Raw genomic sequence first — 24,594 nt, 5'->3', positions numbered from 1 at the left:
GTCTTAAAACATAGCAAATCATGAAACCCACTCAACACACACACCATGAGCAAGTATAGGAACAAATTTATTTCAATTTAAAACAGATACCTTGTCATTATGTTTCTCTCTTAGAAGGCGGCAATGATCATAAGTCATGTTCATGTTTGAATGAGGATCAGGCAACAGTGGTTGAAACAAATACATGAAACACATAAAAAATATGGCAAGAGTTATGTAAATCAATAATCGATAATAACCAACTCATTGAACCCCTCCCCCCTTCATCAAGGGCTCTGCTTCAATGAAAACATCAAAGCCCTCACTTCCAACAAAATAAACAGCACATGCAATTATAATTACAATTTCTTAAAAAAAAAAACAGCAGATTATCTTTTAAATCTTCAATCTTAAATACAGAATAAAGTCTTTGTGTGTACTTAATCATCTACCCTTTTAGACTCTGGTGTGTTTTATTTAAAAATGGGGACCATCTCAGGTAGTGGTCCTTTGTTGATGACCACAGCGTTGGCACTTAAAGAGAGCCTGGCTCAAGAGAGAGTGGGGTTGGCACACTCAATATAATACATAATTTACATTTGGTTTACATACAAAATAAAAAACAAACAAACAAAAAAAAACAGCATTTTATACACCACTACACAATTGACCTTCAGGTTTCAATGAAGTTAGGAAAAAGAACTCAAGTGGTCCTAAATAATAGTGTCTGGTAGTTTGCTTAACATACACTTAAATAAAAATGTAAAAAAAATAAAATAAAATAATAATTAAAAAGGGAACAAGATTTAAGGTTTGAGTATGCGCTGACTCCACACTGATGTCAGAAAGATAAGTTTGATTTCACTGACCAACAACAAGCCCACAGCAAGGGACATCACACCCAAAAAGGTCACAAGAGCAGGCTCTGTAAACCAAAAAGGGGCCAGCAATACCATCTCTCATTATTCAAGTCAATGAAAGGCAATAAATAAGTGTCGTAGTGAAAAACCAATCCAGCCTTTCCACTGGTCAATGCTAAAAACAATCAAGAATGAAAGAATGAGAAGGAGATTTAAGAAGTTTCATGTAGTCTGCCTCTTTCCAACTTATATATATATGTATATATATATATACGTTGAGATTAAGTGTGTCCAAAAGGAAAAAAACAAAAACCACACACTGTGCAACACTGGGCTGCTAACACACTACCAAACCCACACTAACAGCCAGTCAGCCCTTCGCCATGTGCCAGAGTTGTAGTTTCAAGTCAAATAATACAACATGGAAGTGAGCTGCACTCAACACACAATAAATCTTAACAGCTATTGATAAAATACTTGGGTATCCATACCGGTATGTCGTTCTACTTAAATACTGGCATCCAGACCCCTTTTAATACAGCAGTCTTAATAGTTGGCTATCTGCTTCTTCCACTCAAAGGTTAGTGTCATTTTTAGCAGACAAAATGGCAGTTAAATGACCACACTGTTATTTAGAAAAAACATATTTTAGCCCCATTAATTTAGTGTTTCAACTTTACATCACTGCTTACCAGTTCTGAAGCAAAAGCTTAAAGGTATGCTATGCAGGATTTTCTCAAACAACAATATATAGACTCACACAAAAATAATCCCTCTGGGGGGGGTGGGGGTGTTTGCTGTGTTCAAGACGTTTCTGCCATCAACAATTCTGGAGAAAAGTAACAGTAGACTGTTGAGTATCCTTGCCGGCTTGTCAAATACTGACGACCTCGTGATGAGACTGAACAATCAACCATGTTTCTCGCATACTGCACCTTTAAATGGTGTGTTGATAAACAGCAACTGACAAATCCTGCACTGCATGCCTTTAAGTTTTCAGATCAATTCCCCATCTTTTCAGCAGTCCTTGGCTTCTGTTCATCTGAGAAACCAACATTTTAGTCGATGCAACTGAGAACGCAGACTGGTTGGTGGATGCTCAGTTGTACCAATCAGATATGCTTTCATTTATCAGCGTCAATATTGATCTCATTTAGCGATGAGTTACTGGCTAGACACAATCGATCCAGTACCATTTTAACTGGTTTCTTTGTCAGGGTCTTGTTTCCCCTCTCAGTTGCATTCCTTCACTTATAAAGTACCACTGACAGTTTTCATTGCTATGCTATACAGAATTTAAATTTTTTGGAATACGGAGAGAATCAGCACTGGATCAATACTCTGAGCTGAGGTATTAGAACTGGATTGAACATTTTGGACTGGTGAACTGGTACCTAAGTACCAAATTAACACAGTCTTTGACACTTCATTTATGTTTGTCTTTGATTATTAGATCTCTGACATCAGAGTTGCTTTTCAATAACAAATGAATGTACCATTGTACTGTATGATTATACACACAATAGTGAAAGCTTAACAAAAAAATATATATATATAAATGCGTACTGTGGTATACATTGTCTCTGAGAATCAAGTTTAAACTCACTGCAAGTTCAAACTTTACTGGCATGAATCTAAACCAATGGCTGCATGTAAAGTAGGAAATCAATTTCTAATGCAGAAATGGGAAACAATGAAGTACGAGTGTTGTAGTTAATGGGACAAAACACACAAAGTCACAAACATGGTCATTACTTGGCTATCAGCTTCAAATCAAATACTTGGGGAAACAACAATGCAATACTTGTCTTGGTATTAGTGTCTTTAGTGATAAGTGTTTCTATACTGCATAAGGTATTACAGGTAACACTGTGATACCACTGCAAACAAACAAGTAGTAGTGGAAATCAGAGTCAGGGTCCACTTCAATCATCCAAAGGGCCATATATATATATATATAATACATAAAGAAAACTGCTTATTGTTGGTAAACTCTCTGCACACACCTTACGCTTGTGTTAACGTTCTGCCTATACTTCTTATAGTACATACTGCAAGAAATCTCCATTTAAAAACAAGGATTAGTGGTGGATGACTTGGTTCACTGTGGTCCTGTACTCCACTCCCCGCTGTCTGGCGCCTGATGCACTGTGATAGCCCTTAATGAGGATGAAGAATAAGTCACCTGTAGAAAAGGTCAAAGACCAAAAAGTATATCTGCACTTCACTGGCACTATCAAAGCAAGCCTCAAAAAACTGGAAATTAACAATGCAAAAACCGACAACAGAATTTTCGTGTTAAATTACAAATAGCAAGCATGGACCACATGGGTCTTCAATCACTGATAAAAAAAGTCCACCTACGTTCATACTGTACAGTTTTCTAGGTATGCATTACAGCGCTGCGTCTATAAACCAAGAAGAAATACAAGTTTCTTGTTTAAAAAAAATAAACAAAACAAATGTGAGGGCTCCTAAACAAAACCAAACAGTATCATCATGGATGAAGATGTGATGCCAAATACAACTGGAATTGTCTCAATAAGAAATAGAAAGCAGAGATAAAGTCCTTACTACACCAGACATTCTTTTTTTACAGCAGTTCAGACTCAAGTAGGCTCCGGCATGAGAAAAGGAGCACTTCAACGTGACAGAATCAAAAGCAGTCAAATTATCAACACCTTCAAACCTGGTCCATAAATTAGATAAATAAAAAAAAAATCTTTAATTACTCTTAAAGTCATTTTGTCACCATACTGTGAAGATTTTTACCAGCCCTAGTTAGTATACTCTGGAGCCAGAGCTGCTGCAGTAGTGTGGAGTCGAGAGGCTGGTTGGGAGGAACCTCTTTTCTGTCTATTGCTCCTTGCCAATCATTTCCTCACCACCACTCAGCTCTGTGTAGTCCTATTAATCAAGTGAATAAAATCCATAATCACAGTATCACTACTACCATAAATTCATAGGAAAATAACTGTATGCTAATGAAAGAAGTTGATACTTTTTTTGTTTTTTTTTTTTCCCACTTGTTTTTTTCAGGGGGTTTTTGCCAAAGATGGTGTACCACAGAGCATTTTTGTACAGGAGTGCTTTGTGTATATGTATTTACAAACAAATATACACAAACAACATTTGCAGATTTCAGAGTGTGTTTTCTATGAAAGGTTCACAGCCCCCCCACCCCGTTCCTCTCACCACTCAACAGCAATCAATCTTTATATAAACAAAGTGACTATACAGTAAAAAAAACAAAAAAAACAAAACAAAAAGGTAAACAGAAACACATCCTGATATGATGACTGATGTCACTATCAGGAGGTGGGTCTGACTGGACGGCTGAGTGATGCAGGTGTGATGTCATCAGAGGCGTTACAACATGGATTTCATTCAAACCCAGGGTGTGGCCGTGCTTCATTTACAGCTTTCATTTTGTTGAATAAGCTACTTGCAGGCCGAACTGTGACTGCGCTCCATGCGCTAACAAACACTGATGACACCACACTCCCCTCCACATCCGCTTCCACCATTAAGAGAATAGCCTGTGTGGAAAGCAGGGTCCTCTCACCCGCTGCTAGTGTTTTGTAATAATCAGTTGAGCCAGATGTTGCGATGGTCACATGGAAAAATTGTCCCTGTGAGTCCATATAGAAAACATCTAGTGGAGGGAAGCGATGTGATTAACTTAAACGTATAACGCAAATCCCACAGAAATCTTTAAAGGATACTTATGTCAAGTAAATTTCTGGTTGCTTCTTTTTAGATGTTGGTTTTGTAAAGTTTAAAAGTTTTTATAGATTTTCTTACCACTTCTTATCACCATTCCTTTTAGCCATTATTTGTTAAATAGAAGTAGACGTAGCAACAAATTTCTATCATTAAAAACATTTAAAAAATCTCAGCAATAAACAGATTTTGATTAGCTATGTCTTGCCCTCTCGTGCTTTTTGCCTTAAGTGTGTTTACATATGCATTTACTTCATAATATATATATTTGTTTTTTTGGGTTTTTTTGTTTGTTTTTTGCGATTGCAATGCTCACACTGGTGGGTACATTCATAGATGCGAGGTGGAGACAAAATCCTCGGCTTCATCCCTTTGTGTTCGGTGAGCAACCTCCCTTCCTGTCCAAATCACTCTGTCCCAAGAATGATGCTGCTTGTTGGGTCCTTGGTGGATTTCAGCAGATAAAGTATTCATTTCCATCCACACTGACAGGAGCTCAGAGAGAACATGGTGGAGGATTTGATCTCACACCACTGAAGGTCGCCTCTGGAGGGCCTGAAGGGGTTTGATGCCGCTATTCACTGCAACACCTCGCTAGTCAATGCTGCCCCAAATACATACACACACGCACGCGCGCACACACACACACACACACACACAAACACAAACACCAAAGTCCCCTTCGGTCACTATACAGCCTGTGTGAAAGGTTTGTGTGCCAGAGCCAGCAGCCGGGGCCAAATCTGACACGTGGAGCAGCTTTGGGAGGAGCGAGGACATTGACACAACAAGCTGCCGAGCGAACGAAGAAGAGAGCTTTGGTGAAAATAGGAGGAATGGCGTTTGCAGGAGGGAGGACCAGTGAATGCACTGTACTGGGGGGAAAAAAACATAAAAGGTTCTTTTGGTGTGTTTGTGTGTGTGTGTGTGTGTGTGTGTGTGGGTCTGTGTGTGTGTAGGTCTGTGTTTGTGTTGTGTGTAGGTCTGTTTATGTGTATGTGTGTGTATGTGTGTGTGTGTGTGTGTGTGTGTGTGATCCAGCATGGTGTGCTGTGTAATGCATGTGGAGGGCACACTCCCAAAAAAGTGTGCATTTGTGCAAGGGGGAGGAGATGTGCGCCGTACGTAAGCCCTCACACCAGATTGTATTCTTTGAGATTGAGCTGTAGGATGGTGTCTTTGACAGCTGCAAACACAAAGCGGATGTTCTCAGTGTCCGTGGCACAAGTGAAGTGAGAGTAGATGATCTTGTCGCTGTCTGGGTTTAAGTCCACAAACATTTTGAGGATGAACTCCCGCGCTGCCTGTGCATCTCTCTGGGGCCCTGAGAAATAAAAGACAAACAAGCACACGTCAAAACTTTTATTTCTCACCATGAAAGCTATCATGTAAAGAAGCAGGTCAACCATTTGGGAATGAAGCTTATTTCCTTTCTTGGTCAGAGATCAGATGAGACGACTGATACGACTGTCATCTCTGTTAAACTGTCTTGCAAAGATTACGGTCATAATCAAGTTAAGACTGTTTTAACATGGTGTAACATATTCACAGAAGATACATTCATTTATCTAAGAGGGTGACTTCTGACTGTACATTGCTAGATTAGTAATGGTCAGCTTAGTCAACATACACACCCACACCGCAACGTATACATGATCTCACCGTCAAACTCAGGGAAATAGTCCACCAGGTGTGAGTAGGCAATCTTCTCCTCTAGCAGGTCCTTCTTGTTCAGGAAGAGGATGACAGAGGAGTTTTGAAACCAGGGGTAGGTAATGATCGTTCTGAACAGGGCTTTACTCTCCTCCATACGATTCTGAGAGCAGGTAAACAAGTCAACAAGTTTCAATTCTTGATAGGTCTTGCTGAGATGTATGCATCTCTTTACACATGGAGGCATAAATGTAATACTGCTGTATGTATGTAATACATGGTGCAGATACTGTACAACAAACAAAACAACAAGGTGTTTTAAATGTCCCTTACCTCGTTGTCTGACTCCACCAGGACCTGGTCGTACTCACTCAGCGCCACAAGAAACATGATGGAGGTGACATTTTCAAAGCAGTGAATCCACTTCCTCCTCTCTGATCTCTGGCCCCCCACATCCACCATCCTGACATCAGAATGGAGGTAAGGAGGGAGGGTGTAAATAAGAACCAAGGAGGGGGACATACATATTAGCATTTATCGCCTGGTTGCCTTATTCAGTATCTAGTGCTGTGTTTAACAAATTCTCAATGTCCTTGAATAGCTTTATGATGAGGTTTTGAATCCATCAAGATATATTTACGGGCAGCACCAAGCTGTGAAATTTGTTTTCTGTATTATATTACAAATATACTGAATTATTGAACAAAAAGGTGTATGTAGCAGAACTTTAACAACCAATTTTTTATGTCCAGGTTTGTCCTAAAGACATTCTCTGGGATGTGTCTTCCTTATACATTTTCAGCACATGACCCAAATAAAGCTTTAGTCTCAGTCTCATCCTGGGACCCATGACAGCTTACTTTTACTATCATTTATTTTAGGTCCTCATCATTTGTTTTTTAAAAAAGAGACTATTCTGCACTCCTATTAAGTTCACTTTAGGAAAACTTGGAAAAAACAAGACACGATGGATTCAATACCTTAGGAAGAGGATTAATCAAAAAGTTTTAAAGTTCTCAGAGAAAATGTGAACAAAAAAAACTAAACAAAACAAACAAGAAACAAATCTGCAGTGTGAATATACTTTTGTCCTTGTGAGTACGTGAGTCATGCATGCCACCACAAAGATGAAAGCTTGACGCTGAAGACAGAAGATCAGTTTTTAAATGAATGCCATTCAGTTTAAGAAATGTCAAAAGTAAAAAAAAAAACAAAAAAAAAAAACAGAAGAGAAGAGAAGAGAAGCATCTCTACTACAAGAATCGAACTGACAGTTTGTTTTCACAGCTAAAAAGGTATCCTCTGAAGTTAGCATCACATGCCCTCCTCCTGCCTTCCTTCTCAGAACGATACAGGTGTAGCTCATCTGTGGGTGTTGTAGTGAAACTATAAACGGTGGTAAAATCAATCAACACTGGAATACACTGGTAGCTGTGTATCATTGTTTGCATTTAAATGCCCTCAGTAGGAAATACATATTCTTGAAAGAAATAGCTTACTACTATAACTAAACTGAGTGGCATTTAAACAAGGAGCCAGTCTTACACCTGATACTAGATCAGCCTGTACTTCTGTTCATGTGATGCAGTGAAAGTGAAGGATCGTAACACATTAATATCTCTACTAGAAAAGCTTTCTTGGCACTCCTTAATGTTTGCGATAGAGTACTACACAAAGGACTGAAGTTTTGAGACATACTTGGAAAGACAAATAAATCAGAGTGGTAAACCAGAGGAACATGAAATAAAGGACAGAGGACAGACAGAGGACAAACAGAGGACAGGTGGCAGAGTTGAAATGTTGAGATGAGAGATACACAGGGCACCTGCGATGGTGATTTTATGGATGAAGGACACCTCCAATGTGACCTAATGAGAAGCTATAAAATTTGCACACACAATATATATAGCTCTTTCAGAGATGGACTAACTGGCACGAAAACTTTGACTTCAGCACACAGGGCGGTTTTCGCGGAAACCATTCATGAATGGCAATCCTGCCTAAAATACTGACTGATTGATTCTCTGGATTCCCATAAGGTTTCATCTTTCCCGAGCTTCTTCTTGACAAGGTCACCCGTCACTCGTCAGGGAGTTTAGGTCCCAGTTTCATTAAGCCTTCATTTGCGGCAGCTGATTCAGTAAAATTTCCTTTCCTGTCACGAACATCTCATGTCAAACTCCCATTATAAATGGCATCAGTGCAATTTAATTCCCAACTTTTTGTCCTTTGTCACACCTCTTGATGCACAGGTGCAAATCTCCACACCAGGTGCAAAAGTTCCTCTGAGAAAGATGCACAAATCACGTATATGTCATTCACAATGCAAGGCTGCCCCCTAGTGGTGGCCCAGTCCACTGTGGTCCACAGAGAGCCAGGGCCAATATAGGCCCTGCAGGACCTGCAGCCCAAAATAACATTTCTCCACCACGGAGAGGACGACCTCGTTTCTTCTGCCAGCCAGAGAGGAGGAGGAAGAGAGGAGGTGACCCATTTACAAAGACCGGGCACCAAAATGTAGGACTTTGTGTTCATTAGGGGATTGTGTTTTGTGTGGTACAACTGCTGATGGTGAGGGGAGGTAAAAGAAAGTGCAGTATTATAAGGAGACTACAAAATGGCAATAACTTAAATATCTTTGACTGATCAAGTGTCAAATGCATAAATTAAAAGTCAAGGGTTACAACTTCATTCCATTCATGGGGAGGATAAAAAAGGAAGAAAAGTGGCTTATTTGGGGCTTTGGAGAAAAACACATTAGATGACATATGGATTAAACATGTTGTGACACAACAAGGAGGGACTGAGCCAAAACAGGCATCTTTCTACCTGAAAATGATGCTTTGCAAGTCGAATGGGTACTCTATGATTCCTGTAGTGGGGATGCGCACCCTGAGCACATCCTGCTGAGTGGGAAGATAGTTGGGATCTGCAATACGATCCAGATCGGAAAGATAACTACAGACAGGCCAGCCAGGGAAGAAAAGAGAGATAAAGAGAAAAAAAGACAGTAAAACAGTTACATAAAGCGTGACAGGCAATTACCGCAACCCCCCTGCCATTCCAGGAAGCGTGGATCAGTCCTGTTGAGAAAGCTTCACAGAAAGGGCCACAACTCAGAGATGAAAGTGTGTTAGTCAGTGTCACTGCTCTGCCAACACCCAGTCCACAAACCACATAAGACTTTTGAGATTAGCTGTGAACTTGCAACTGTGGCTCTGAGTTTATTTGACCCTCTTTTTAATTAACCACAATTTGCAGTGAGGTCAAGTAGGTTGTGGATTATGCTGCAGAGAGTGAGGTGGCGTCAGTGACAGTAGTAGCAGTGATTTCAGCAGCAGAGACAGCAGCACCTGGATTAGATAAAGAAGGTTGGGACAAGCATGATATCAAGGATAGCAGGAAACATCATCTACTTTTTTGTCCAAAGGACTGTAATAAGTCATTTCAGTTAGAAATTCAGTTTTAAAAATTTGAAGTTCTTCTTCATTCAATCTTCATTTTAAACTGAGCCCAATTGCCTCAGTGATGTTATAACAGCTTCCTGGACAATCTTTGACATCATGGTCTAATCCCTCTTCATCTGGTATTTGGTGGCTACTCCCCACATGCTTCAGTGTAACATGTCTGGCTTTCATTTTTATCCTGGAGCCAGAACCTCAGAACAGTTCCGAACACAAACCACTGATATCAGGTTAAGCAGTGTGGCCCTCAGGCTCATTTGATCCAAATACAACAATTTTCTCTCTCTTGGAAAAATGAGTGCATTCAGACAAATGGGTTTTGGCTATGTAAAGTTCTTTCACCATAGTAATGTGAGGGCTTTTGCAAGTTTGCAATTGTGTTGTAATTGCAGGCTACAGAGACAGAAGCACATATGCAAATCATCTGGTAATTTTTCTATTGTTTTGGCTGAGTATATAAACCCCTGCTTGATTAATGTGTTAATATCCTGGCAGTCATCAGTGGTTTCTGTCCTCTCGCTTTGGTGATGCTGCAGATCTGGTGCCACAGGGGTACCTGAAGATGACGTTCTCCAGGTCAAACGGGTACTCTATTATACCCGTGGTGGGAACACGGACCCTCAGCACATCCTGCTGGGTGGGAACGTATCCCTCTGCAGTCACACGATCTATATCGCTAAGGTAACTGGAGATATACATCACAACAGTGTGGAATAGGCATAATAAATGATTTCCTTATCTCACTCACACACACAAAAAGAAATACACAGCTTACATATTTATTATACGTCTTTTTTTCACCCAACATCACAAGCAGACCTCCACTCATGCCGAGTTCAAGCATCATTGCACTGTAGTACAGCAAATCCACAACCAGGGGGCACTAGAAAGTGAGTCAAGTGCCTCTGGTCATTAAGCTTCAGGTCATATATTATTACAATGTAATTGTGGCAAACACACACAACCACAGAACAGGAGGCTGACACATTTAGTAAGAACAACATGATGCCAACCCAATGGGTGTACACCTTTTCAGTGTGTTGTTTTATCTGTGTGGTTAGGAGTATTACCTCTTGCCACCGATATTCAGATGCTGAACACAGTGAACTAGTGATAAAAGATACTAAAAAATATATATAAAAATATGTGATGTGCATTATCAGTCTATATATCACATTCACTTGAACCGAAAAGAATATTAAAATGACAAGGGGGGATTTTTGTCTGTACCAAACAAGCCCGTGCTTCTGGAGAATACGACATGTATGACAGAGGACGATATAGCTCGTGTTTCAATGGTATGTTGTCATTATTAAATTGTGAAAGAGGCTGATGGATTCTGTAATGAAATCTGAATTCTGTAATCTATCATCCAATGCTGCATGTGGATGGAACATTATGTGTTGTTGTTGTTACAAAACACACACCAGATAATTACACAGAGAACATACACACATGACCTGCCTCCAACCACACACCCAAATACACCCTAATGACTCCACCCAACCCAGCCACACATGGCATTACATGGTAAGGCTTCCAATCAAGTCATTGTGAATTCCGAAATTTTTACATACAAAAAATGTGCCAGTAAAAGCATAGCAGAGGGTTGTTAAGAATCAGCACTGATGTGTCTCATGTACCTTTATCAGTTCTCAAACCAGCTTCACACACACACATACGCACACAAAAATTACATAAGCACATCTGCACAGTGTCACAGACAGTCGCACAAATACCATTCTTAAATCCTAGACAGAGATCAACCTGATGAAACACTTAAACACATCCAAACATAGAGACAGACGTACTATTTAGTGGAGTCAGAGAGCTGGTACTCTCTGCGGCGGTCGTAGGCCTCCTGGATGCCCGGGTCGGCCCACAGGCTTTTGATAGCTGCTATGTAGGGCTGATCAAACCCATTGATCTTCTCGATGTCCACCTCCTTCACAAGCATGGCATTAGACTGAAAAGACAAAGGCCGGGGGGGAATGGTGAGATAAAGAAGTAGGATAATGATGAATGAGAAGAGCAAACAGAAATAAATGCAAGCTACTTATTTTTTACATTTTCAGCAGAAGATATTTGAGATATCCGTAGGTCTGTTCGGACCTCGTGGCTGATCCTAAACCACCCACATATTCTACTTATTCCAAAGATAAGTTTCTGCCAGACAAACTCAAAGCATCGCTTGTGCAGCTGAAGATTTTTCCCAAGACCAAAAACATGTTGGCATAAAGGGGGAAAAACAACAGAAGAAAGGATTACAGGGTGACAAGTGGGTAACAAGGAGCAACATTTATTTATATGAAAATTAAGAATTTGTGCCCATTTATCAAGAGTGCCTTAAGGTCAAAGGTGTCACAATACCCAAATAGAACAATTTGAGCTGTTCACAACCTCCTTATCTAATCACGGTGTCCAAAGATGTAATTTAATAATAGAGGTGGGAAATAAATTACATTAATTCTAAACTTTGCTAAAGTTTGTCTTCTGAAATGTAGCAAATTACAAAGCAATATAGTAACATAGAGTATAGACCAAAAATCTATTAACATCCCACTACAGACATCTTTGTAACCCAATCAGAACATTTTGCAATTTTCTGATTACAAACAAAGAGATTGCAAGCACAATTCATTTTCATAATAGATACAATGTTTACCAAACATTTGTATCATTAAATTATCTGTTGATGCCAAAAGTGGAAAACACTGTTTTGAAACACAACACTGATTTGCTTTTTCTTAGGTCTTAATATTTAGGTGACTATGCTGCTCATTCACTATGTAGCCAGTGATGGATTTCTGTCCTACTGTGTAGAGTAGCGGACTACATTCACCTTGATCCCAGGTGTAAATCAGTCCTCAATTAGAGGTTCACAATAAAAGACCAGCAGGGCTCTGAGGACTAGAATTGAGAACCACTGTAGCATACTATAATAGAATATAATTATGTAGTTGCATTGTGCCCACACTAGCACAAACTAGTTCACTTTCAGTCATTTAAATGTATTAAAATCTTTACTCTGCAAAAGTGCTAAAACATTGCATCTGGAGGGGCAACAAACAGACCCACAGTTTAAAACTGAAAGAGTCTGGCTGTGTTTGAGTTTGTTCAGATGGCATCCCATATAAAGCACAACGCAGCGTAAAAGATATCGCACCGTTATTGACCTTGACCTTATTTCTGCGGGTCAGACCTTACCCGATTCTGTTCAAATTTGTAGGGGATCTTGAGGGTCTCAGTGGCACGGATCATGGCCTGCATGGAGGTGAAGATGTTTTGGTAAACAAGCCGGATGAAGCCTCTCTTGTCTTCGTCTGAGTAGCCGGCTCCATGAATGATCCTCATCTGCTTGATGAACGTGCTCTTGCCGCTTTCTCCCGTACCTGAACAGGACAAGGGAGGCACAGATTTAGATAAAGGGTGCAGCAAAGATACATTGGGGGGATAGTGAGACGGCATAGAAAAACAACATAAGGTCTGGACAGTTGTCACATCCAGAATATGAACTGTGTTAGACAAAGAACAGAAAACAGGAGACATGGGGTGTAACGCTCCTTACAAGCATTTCAGACAAATCTGATAAGAAGGGCAATCTTGTTTCTGGCACTGTTCAGTATTATTTGCCTAGCACACTTTAACTAACCCAACCTTGCTTGTGAATGACTGAGCTTTTCAAGGATTAAATTGCACATTTATCAAGAAAATGGAAAATCAATTCTGAAAAGCAGGGCATCAATTTTTAATGAATACTTTACTTGAAAAGATTAGTGGAAGTCGTTCATTTTGCATTGTGTTTAAACCCTTCAACAGCAGTGGTGTAATCAGAGGACACAGGCCTATGATAACATACATTCCCTAGCTTAGAATATGGCATGTAATACCTGAATCATACATTCAATATTATATATTCAACTGATTTTCTAAAACATTTACAATATCCCAAATGTACAATTAAAATTACATATACTGTGATCAAAACTTTATTCATACTGTCCACCACTAACAGGCACTAGTCCATACCAATACGTCGGTAAACTATTTTGAAAAAACCTCCACATTTGTGCCAAGACGATGACAACAAGCCATATCTGTGACCCGAGACAGATGCTCCATGAAAGGCAAAAAATGACCAAGACCTTGACACCAGTTGAAGAGATCCAAGAACATACTGCAGTCTGTTTGTGTATCTGATGTTTAATTAGTATTCATTAACATTTGTTAATTAATAAGCAAGGCAAATCAGCACAGTAATACTTCTTAGAAGCCCATCTAAGCAAAGTTTAAGCATTATGAAATCCTTCTACTGAAATTCCAAGTTGATTAACTGAACTGGTTACAGCAGCTGACATGTCAAAGCTTCTTTGTCCAGCGTAAGGATGTTATAACACAGTTTGGAAAGTGGACAAAATCCAAAACGCTTCCAGGGAGAAGAGAGATGAGTGGGTGGAAAAGACAAGCTAATTTAATGAAGTTGATTAATACGACTCACCCTACATTCAGGACCTAACACTAAACTGCCTCTGCCAAAAGGTGACAGCAGAGGTCGTTGTCAAAAGGCTGCATTCCTTCAGTGATCCTCCTCTGCCCTCTTGAGTCCATATCTGGGTGTAAGATCATTGCAATTTTTCAGGTGTCAGGTTTCCACATTTACACATATGGTAAGCAGCCTAAGAAAAAGGCTTTGGATTACAGGCATAAACATTTGCTCAGCTTCTATTCATCAAAGCCTCTTTATCGATTTTGATCTCTGCATGTAGCTTTTAAGCTATTCAAGACCTACAGTGACTGCCAAGTAAACCCCCACTTGCTGGGGGGTCCGTAGGGCCTAAGCCACATTTCCCACTAGCCCTCTATGTTCTACATGCTCAGAAACACCACCCTCAGGACACACAAAAAATGATGGCATTTCAGTCCTCGGTAAAATCAAAAGGGATCCAGCACATCCATAATATCTGCAAAACTGAAAGGGAAAGACAAGAAGGGAAAAAAACACATACACACACATACACTCATCTCACCACCACCTACATTCAAGGTTTTTGAAGAGCAGCCATATTTCCGTTACCATGGCAACCCTCCTCTGTCTCCCTCTCTTTTTCTTTCCTGTGTTTTTTTTTCTTCTTTTTTTTAACCCCTCCCATCCACCCTTTCTCTCTTTCACTCTCTCTTTCGTAGCAGACAGTAAATATAACTGTGAGCCCCCTCAGGCTTGCTCTGTGCTCTTCATCTTTTGGCGTACCACAGAGAAGAAGGGCCTCGGCTCCACAGTGTCTTTGGGGGTGAAAAAAAGCTGGTCTGAGGTCAGTACCAGGGGGTTCCTAACACCAAGGACTGTAAAAATGTCAGGAGAGATAGCAGCTTCTCCACTGGTGCAGGGAGAAAAGCCTTAATCTCGGATAAAAATTCTGGGATTCAACGATGTGTCCATAAGGGGAAACAACCCTCCTCCGTCCTCTCTTCCAACACAATGTCCAATTTTGGAGAACAGAGACTAGATAAGCTGTGATTCCGTTTAAAAAGAAAGAAAGAAAGAAAGAAAGAAAGAAAGAAAAAGGGGTCTCATCTTTATAGTTTCTCCTGGATGAATCAATGCATTTGCTACTGGTGCCTATTGCCAAGCTAACAAAAGCAGTCAAGTACAGAGAGTATTCTTTCTATAGAGCTGCAGCGGTAGTGTCCTAGCAGTGACTGCAGACTGCTTCAGCAGAGGAGCAAGAGGATCACTCTCCAGCTTGATGTCTGATTTATTTCTCGTGACCCTGTCACAAGATCTCCCTCCACTGTGTTCTCTTAACTGTCCCTCTTTCACCAGACAAGACACTATGAGCCTCTGTCTTCCCTTTTTCCTCTCCACATTGTACCACCACCAGTCACAACCATCTGCATGCCCTCACCAGCTCTCCCCCGCTAATACACTCCCACTCTCTGCCTTTCCTCTTCCCCTTCGTCACAACCCCTCCTAACTTCCCTTAGGCTAGAAATATGTCTCTCCATTCTCATCCCTCTCTGTCAAGAATTTTGGATATTCATAACTAGAATCCATCCATTCTTTTTTGGTAATGACCTAGAAAAAGGAGGTCACCTTTTAATAGCACACACACTACTTGGGTTTGATAACACTTTCTGTTCCAGGTATTGACAAGTGTGAGAGAGGAAAAAAGAAAGAGCTCAGATTATACCCCAGTGAAACTGCACAAGGTACACTACACAGCCCACACACCAACTCTGGTCTTCACTGGAAAAAAAATGGTAGAAGTCTCAATCAGGTGTAAGCAGACAACAATGAAAATAAAATTAAAACTTACTCCGATCTACCAAATTAAGAAGCATTAAAGAAATGAAAACAGCAAGTAAATAGTAACAGACACCTAACACTTCACCTGAGTCCTCCCCTGCCATGCTAGCTTTCATAAGCCTTTACATAACGCGACTGATGTCAGCTCGTGACACAACAGCTGATGGACTTGACATATTGCTGTCTTAGTACGGCAGTTTTGGTTGAGCTTAAGTTGGTGCACAGTCAATCTATCTCGTTTTGGGTTCTGTCTTTGTGCATATGCAGGGTCTGCTTTGTTTACACTGTCTGCTCCATAATGCTTCACATGCAGACATGGGTGGTCACTAAAGACCTCATACACAAGCATCCCTGCTAACCCTGGCTTCCCTCTGTGTTGGCTGTTGTACCTTTCCATAAACAGGGATTGGAGTGGGATTTTCAGCATCATGGCTAACCTCCATGTAAATACACACAAATGTAATGATGCACTGGTATGAAGAGTATTGGTTTATGTCATTTCAGGTGGCACATGGTAATCCAATCTCAGAAGAGAGAAGACCTTTGCAGAGACATAGCAGAGGTTATAGTACAATCAAAAGTCTAAATTGGCATGAGCTAGATGTTAGCCGTTTTATCAGCACCCTGGGAAGATAGGGCTAACCACAGGCTAAGGCTAACCTAAATGTACCATGGGTCTTCATCTTCCACTAAATTCATCTTGGAATCTGGCTATTTTCAGGAATTTAAAGGAAAGGGACTAAGCCAAGGAAGCCTGGAGCTACACAACACACACACACCAGCTGCCTAACCAACTGTGGACACACATGGATCCTGTGGTCAACCTCAAGGCATGGATATTACCTTCACTGTGACGGCCCATTTTCTTTCCTTTTCCCTGAAATGGCCTTGGCAATGCAGACAGTGTAGGACTCCAGCAAAACACATAAGTAGCATCAACACAAAGAAGAAGGACTATGTCTCTCTGATCTCTATTATGGCTTTCCAACATGTGCTGCTTGCTATCAAGATCTAGGCACAACACTACTGCTTTGTGCTGATGTCTCTGCATCCGCTGAGTCCTCTGTGTGCGTAGGTGTCAGAGCTGCAAACTGAATATATGTGCTACAGCATACACTGCACATTAGACATACACCTTCATTTGACCACCTTTGGACAGGCTTTGTCTGTTCACCAGTGAGCATGCATCGAGTGCTGTTCTGGTCGAGTGGGTGTGGGTGAGCGAAAAAGAAAAATCAAATACAGGCTTTACAAAAGATTTGGAGCAAGCAGAAGTATTTTAGACTGCAATACACACACTGTGCTCAGCTGCCCTGAACTTGTAATGGTGACATGATTTCTTAGGCACAGTATTTATTCTGAGAAATCTCATCATGGAGATTCTATGAGATAACGTCTACACACAGGCAGGATACATTTATTACATGTTTATGGTGTACTGATTTGAATGCATCCGTATTCAGTTTCCATTGTAGAATTCACAGCCCCACTGCAAGCCAAATAAACAAAAACAAAACAAGAGTAAGCGTCATCTATTATCCAAATCCAAATGAAACTGAACGATAAAAGTGGCAGAAGTTGAAACAGTACGATCACAGAGACGTGTGGGCTTTACTGTACATAGCAGCTGGTGGGAGTAAACAGGAATGAACATGCCACCCTGTCAGCACAGAGACGGCTGAAGATGCTGGCAGTGAAGAGAGTGGCAGGCCACGTCCCCATCCTGTCTGGGGACTGGGGTAGCAGCGGTATGTGGGACAGTCACCATCTAGCCTCATTCACCCCCACATCTCCAGAGAACCAGCCATGACCCCATTTAAGAACGTGTATGTGTGTGTGTGTCCATCTGTGCACTAGTGAGCACTATGAGCAAATGTGTAAAAGACACAATGTCGTAGAGAGACAAAGACTGTGTGCAAGGCTGGCTGAGGTGACTGAAAATTAGCAGAGACAGGAAGAATCTGGATGGCGGCACTGGTTGCGTTCTGTGATGGAGAACATACTGTGTGTGCTTACTTCACCGTGACTTCAAGATTAATGAATAACTTAAAGTGACTTGGAATAAAATCAAGTAGGGTTGGGCTGGTTTCCAGTTCTGCCGGTCTGGTCTACAAGCTTAAACCGGTCTTATTTTATGCAAACTGACAGCAGCAGTAGCTTGTGGTGCATAGCTGATCTGTGATGCGTGATCCATATGCTGTGACTTTGACTTTTCAGAGGTGTAGCTGGGAAACTTGACATGCTTGTCATTATATAAATAGATCAAAACATAGTGATGTCTATTGTAAAGGGTGCTCCAATTGGGATTTTTGGGGCCAATCACAGTTTGCTAGAAGCAGTATCTACTGATGTCAATTACTGATCAAAATGTTATTATCATCTGTAGTTGCATAATAAAAACACCATTAAAATGTGGAGGAAATAGTTGTTGACTCAAAGACAAAGGTTTAAACTAAATTAATAGTTATCTGTAAACTGTGAAAAACAAAATTAAGAAATATAAAAGGACATAGAGTGTAGTAGGGTTTTTTTCCAACTTGGTTAAACAAATAGTGTCTTATTCTCAGGTGTTTCAGGGTTACTGAGGTCTCTCTGTCCTGACGCTATGACTCCACCACTTGGTCACTGCTTATCTCTGGTTACTTTAATCTCTGACACAAGTTTGGCAAAAAATAAAGTGTCTGTAGCTCCAAACTCTTTTACCTTCAAAGTGTACGCATATGAAGTACTTCATTAAATTCACATACTGTTTACTTGGTGTACTGTCACATTAAAGTATAATAGTACTAAGCAATTAGCTCTGTTATCTCACTTAGCCAAACACAGCACAGAACTCTGCCGCTCACCGGTTTCATCATCATCTAACAGCTTACAACGCCTAACAGCTAATTTGCTCTTGTCCTGCCGATTTCAATATGGATTTGCCGTAGCCTCTTGTTTTAACCTATGCAATATATTTGCAAGGTCTTGCTAGCAAGTTGTTTGTGACTGAGGGGACAGACGGACCGAAAATTTCAGAATCTTCATATTTTCATACTAATTTTCCATACTATCATAGCCAGGGACAGTAAGCAGCATGAGAAGATGCACTCAGTTCAGTTTGTCCTTTGCTAAGCGATGGTCTGTTTGTTCCAAACACATTTTTTTGTAGCCTGTTTGGCTGTTGGGGACAACTGGACACCGTTTGGGCACGGCAGTGCACTATGGGTTTCTAGCAACATGCAAACTGTCTCACATCTTTATCTGAGTAGCACCTCTGACTGGCCTTTATAGAGGCCACTGATCAAATTTTTTTGAGGACTAGTGGTCCCATATTAGAGGTGGGTGATAAAACACCAGTCGTGATCTCATAAAAATTTGTGTCAACAAAGATGATAAGGTATGGATAGGTTTTCCCTATGGATAGTCTTTCAAGCATTTCACTGAATTTTCACAGTTGCACAGTTGGTAAAGCATTTCTATTCACAGCAATTTAGAAAATAAACAAAATTACATAATTTAAATTTATATGGGCTCAGAAAACTACAATATGGCTTTCCAAGTATGTCTGGATCCAGCCCTGATTTGCTACACCTATGAAATATCTTGATCACAATTGCCTAATATTCTTATTTTGAAAATCTTTTTGGAAAATGATGACTTCAAATGCAAATCTATATCAGCCTTTATAACATCAGATTTTCTAAACTCTGAAATATCCCAAAAGCCTCTCCCATCATGATTTCCACATTAGAAAGTGTTCGACCACGATAAAGAGGATTTCAGTAATAACTGACCATCCACATAACTCCACATTCACTGGCATTAAAAGCACTGCGCTCGCACACACAGAAACACACGCACAACCACTGAGGAGCAGAGCTAGAAGATCCCTATTGCCATATATGATCAAAATAAGACAGCTTGGCAAGAGAACGAAGGTCAGCAATAAACATCTGAGCCTAACTCCTGATCCTTTTCCTGGTTCAATCAGACTGTTCCTCTAAAGGATGTCTTAACCTGGTAACAAGATGTACTGCTGAGACAGGGAGGATCAGCAAGAACAATTCAATCGATGATCACTTGGCAAACGACTGTACATTAAAACTGTGCCCGAGGTGGTGTGCTATCAAGCGATCCACAACATTTTGGCTACAGAGCCAACTTTTGTCCCTGTCAGAACCCTTCCTTAAATACCGTGCTTTACTGTTTCTCTAATGAGAAAAAAACGTCTTTCTGACGTCATCATAGGGAATTTTTTCCCACCACAAATTCTAATGCTCACATATCATGTGAAAGCCACATTTTCATGAAAAGCGAATGCCAACTCGTATACTGACAGCTTGACTGGGAGCTTGCAGTATACTTTGGTCAGCACAAATTCTACAGCATTTGCCCTTCCATCTCACTTTACTGACCATGCATTTCGCTCCAGCAGTTCATTTACCCAATGCAGCAAAGGCCACAGCTCCTGGCCCACTGTGTTTTGACCAAGTAGAGGCAAACCACTGTTCTGTGGAGCAGGAAGCTGGCGGTATGGCCTGATATGGCACTCAGTGACAGGCAGCCAGACTGTGGGCACTGCTGCAGCCCTGGCAGCCTTTTTATTTTCTGGCCAAGTGGCTAAGCTTGAGGTTGTTAAAGCTTTTAACCTGCAAAACGAACCGTAACACTCACCCTCACCATATTCCTTGCCTGGATCCTCCACGCATAAAATAGAACCAAACCTCATAACTGTTGTCAAGACATAACTATTTTGGCAACGCACCCTGGTCATAACGTAAACTCTGCCAGGCAGGGAGAGAGACAGAGAGGGAGGAGAGACCCAAATTAGTGTGAGGAAAACACTTTATTGAGGGAAATACAATAAGCAGCAATAGCAGATCTCACATCAATCAGCAACTATGTTCACAATCAATATCAAGTCAATATCAATATCAATATCCCTCAAGTCATTTTTCAACTGAAAATGCCACACTCTGGTTCCATCTTCTCAAATGCGAGAATTTGCTGTTTTTATGTTTTATATTGCTGTGAAGTTTACATTTCAGACTTCTTGGGCATTGGGAAATCTTACTTTTTTTAATGAATACTCACACAACCAAGAATTTTTTTAGTTATCAGTTAATCTGCCAATTATTATTCTGATTAATAGATAAAGCTCAATTTAAAATGAACACAGTATTGCTGCAACTTGTCTCACAAGATCTCTCCTGGGATTAGAAGCTTGAAGATTTTTTGCCTGATAAATGAAATGATCATTCAGATTATAAGAATTGCTGCTGAATCAATTCAGTGTGGTCAGCTAATCATTTAATCATTTCAGCTCTTCTATAGATCAATCACCCTATAATAAAACCAGATGCATGACATCAGATGTCAGCAGAATAACTGCAACTTGAAAAGAAAATGCATGCCTTCACAGTAAAATATTTCCATACTAAAACTGCAGCTGTGAGCAGTAACATTATGTACAACTAAAACTGAAAATACTTACAATACTACAGAAGGGGCTGTTGTATACAATGTATTTAGCCTCACTGAAATATACAGCCTGTCTATATACTCAACTGCAGGATAGCTTTGATGGAACACTTCCACAGCCTTCAGCCTATATGGATAAATATACAGTACTCAATATGCAGTTCAATATCACTTTCTCTCCCTTTTTAAATACATTCAACATGGTGGTTAAATGTCCAGAAACAGAGGCTGTCTTCTCCCTCCAGTGAGGTGTGGAGAGGCAGGCAGCTCACTGAGGGCCGTGGGCCTGAGAATAATCCCAGGGGATAATAGGAGTCAGTGACATCTCAAAGTCTGAGCAGCGGGTGTGTTTAACCAAGCCTATTAAGACCTGCACTAATCCTGCCTTACACGTCCTTATCCAGGCGTCCACTGACAGCCTTAACTCACACAGGATGGACCCACTTACACCACAACTGATTGCAGTCCTTGCTTGCTTTATGCCTCTCACACACTGACATGTTGATAAGTGTTTTTCGATGTTTGCAGTCAAAATTGGGGATACACTGGAAGCAATATAACACCAGAAGGACAAGCTATGCTTAAATGCCTAAATTACTAAATATCCCGGAATCACTCATTCAACCCAACCCTTCATTGATCACCTGTCAAACAAAATACAACTGCAGCATTCAAGCGAACCATTTCAAAACTGCGGCACAAAAACAAACACCCCTATTAATTTGTTTACCTTGGCCACCAAGGTTAACCGTTAAACCGGTTAACAAAGAACAGTGGCAATTGTGTGACAATTAATAGAATAGTTCCCATCAATGATATGGCTCTGGTGTGGCCTACTTCTCTGAGCTGAGGTATTCAGCAGGGAAATGAAAAGGAGACACACATGTCAAATAACCAGGGCTGCTTAAGGTGGGCGAGAAATGGGAGCAAACGTGCTGAAACTAAGCATGCAACCTAGATAATTTTAATTGTCCTAAAAATGGACACCTGCCCCCCCAAGAAGCTTTCACACCTAACTGTTGTTCAAAGCGGCAGTGAAGCGGCAGTCCGCATCATGAACAATCTGTTAAAAGTTAGCTCGTTAGAAGATGCGTGCACACAGAAGATAGTTTTCCTGAAAGCAACACAAAGTACCTTAGCGATAAAGCATAGCCTATTGTTCCTATTTGTGTCCGCAGAACTATGAATCAATGCAGTACACAGCAACTTATTCAACAGCAGCTCCCACCTGCCCACACACAAGCTATAAAAATAGCTAACCTACTCAGCTAGACTAACGCTACAGGATGAGGGGGCAAATCCCTCAGTATCCTTGTCCTCTGCGAGGGTAGAGGAGAAATTGATAAATTAATGAATGGTCACCAAGGAGGGTCTAGCTGAGGCACCTGAAGGCTCATCAAGTTGTACCAGTGTTATGCAACCCGATGAGAGCAACAGTGGAAAGCAACCCAAAGCTGCGGCTTCTTCCATTACCAAAGTGATCATCACACCATTTAATCGCTACCAGCTAACAAACCACAGTGGCAATTTTAAAGCTGACCAACTGATTGGCTTAAGGGCTAGTCAATAAAGTCAATCTGACCTATTGACAAGCATGTGCTAGCCTGTAAACGGTAACATCTAAGTAACTTCGGTGCCAATGGAGCTGTTGTCTGCACACCAGCACAAACACATACACTCGAATTAAGAAACATTATCACCGAGCAGCCAGTTCTTGCAGATATGCACTTGGGCAAGCCAGCTATCTAACTCTAACTCAACAAGCCAAAAGACAAGGCACGCATTTCGGATATCATGCCATAACGTTACTCATACTGAAACCAGGCTCCCAGCTAGCAACCTTAACTAGTAGCATATATTTGCTAGCATTGCCAAGAAGGCCCAAGGAGGTCAATTTTCCATGTAACGACGCAAGACATGACGATGACAATGTATTTGAGAATTAGTATGGCACATACCGAGAAGAAGCAATTTCAGCTCTCTCCTGGAGTCTCGTTTGTCTCGGCGGAGTTGTTTGTCAATTTCTGCATTGATTCGTTTCGACTCCTTCGCCTCTTCACTCAGGCAGCAAGCCATCATGGACTCCAGAGTCATCCCCACTGGTTTTGGCAGCCCAGTTTAGATGGGACCCGGCAACACTCGACCACAGTTTCAGCTTATCCCGAATCCCCGGTGCTCGCCTCGATCTCAGGCGAGGAGGTGGTCTGTTGGGCTGGACGGATGGATGGACGGGACTGGGGGAGGGGAGACTAGCTAGGGGCCTCGCTGTCAAGTTGTCCCCCCAGCCGACAGCAACTGCGACTTCACCCGGGTGTTCTCGGCAAATCACGGGAGATTCGGGCGGGGGAGGGAGTAGGGAGACTGTGGGGCCTCCCTGAGATGCTCCTCTGCCTTAATACAGCTAATGTTAAATTTACTGCAACAAATAAGCTACTTAATACCTGGTTTATATTATTAACACTCTCTGTCACTTGGTCTAATTCTAAGTTAGCTATATTTTTCGTCTGTCAGTATGATCCAATTCTATCTTCACAATCGTCAAAAGTGGTTTCAAACTGCAGTGTCGCGACATCCAAACCCGTTAACAGTTGATATCTGTACACCCTCTCCACCGTTAGCTAGCTAGTTGACGCTAGTATAAGTAGAAGCCCTTGCTAGTGTGCTAACATTACAGCCACGACCGTTACTGCACTATCCGCGCCGCAGCAATGCGTCCGTTTACCAAGTACCTACATTAGCCACCGTTTGACTAAATTACGCGCAACGGCTACGAAAGCTGCCTTGCTAGCTCCCGTAAGAACGCCTCAGCTAATGCTGTCAACCCGCAGTGATTGAAACAGCAAGCTGGTTGAAGGAATTTGTCCGCCTAGCTAGCAATAGCAAGGCAGCACCCCATCAAATCCCGACTCATATTGACGGTAAAATGTATGGCTACCACCACAGCATAAAGGACGGCATAAATGCGTGCCGGACCGGCGGCTTTCACCACAAATGTATTCGCGTCAAACAGCTGGCATTCGGGTAGCTTGTCTCGGGAACAAGGTCGGCACACACACCAGTCCGATGCCAAGCAAGGAGGAGGAGACACCGTGGCGTTGAGTGACAGACGGAGAATCGCATGAAACGGGTTTGTGACAGACCAATTGAA

The 24,594-nt window shown here is 41.2% G+C and overlaps 1 protein-coding gene across 3 annotated transcripts; it reads right to left on the bottom strand.

The window, feature by feature from the left end:
* Window positions 1-49: 49 nt before the first annotated feature.
* On the bottom strand, window positions 50-24,594 carry gna11b (guanine nucleotide binding protein (G protein), alpha 11b (Gq class)). 3 transcript variants are annotated; one of them, XM_046412539.1, is made up of 8 exons: window positions 23,405-24,594; window positions 12,887-13,071; window positions 11,491-11,645; window positions 10,236-10,364; window positions 9,045-9,173; window positions 6,549-6,678; window positions 6,225-6,378; window positions 50-5,886 (listed from the first exon to the last, which is right to left on the bottom strand). In XM_046412539.1, the coding sequence occupies exons 1-8, from the start codon at window positions 23,538-23,540 to the stop codon at window positions 5,696-5,698; spliced, it is 1,209 nt and encodes a 402-aa protein (XP_046268495.1). In that variant the 5' UTR covers window positions 23,541-24,594; the 3' UTR covers window positions 50-5,695. The 3 variants fall into 3 exon arrangements, with proteins under 3 accessions (XP_046268495.1, XP_046268497.1, XP_046268496.1); XM_046412541.1 differs by lacking the exon at window positions 9,045-9,173 and having other exon boundaries at window positions 23,405-24,590; XM_046412540.1 differs by lacking the exon at window positions 10,236-10,364 and having other exon boundaries at window positions 23,405-24,587.

The sequence above is a fragment of the Scatophagus argus genome, chromosome 15 (genome assembly GCF_020382885.2).
Source record: "Scatophagus argus isolate fScaArg1 chromosome 15, fScaArg1.pri, whole genome shotgun sequence".
Taxonomy (NCBI): domain Eukaryota; kingdom Metazoa; phylum Chordata; class Actinopteri; family Scatophagidae; genus Scatophagus; species Scatophagus argus.
This window is presented reverse-complemented; position numbering and strand designations above follow the sequence as displayed.

Excerpts from the sequence above, each read along its gene's own strand:
- gna11b (XM_046412539.1), bottom strand. The coding sequence starts at position 23,540 with ATGACTCTGGAGTCCATGATGGCTTGCTGCCTGAGTGAAGAGGCGAAG. Across the intron at positions 9,174-10,235 it reads CTGGAGAACGTCATCTTCAG|TTATCTTTCCGATCTGGATC; the intron begins GTACCCCTGTGG and ends GCCTGTCTGTAG. Across the intron at positions 5,887-6,224 it reads CTATTTCCCTGAGTTTGACG|GGCCCCAGAGAGATGCACAG; the intron begins GTGAGATCATGT and ends TTTATTTCTCAG.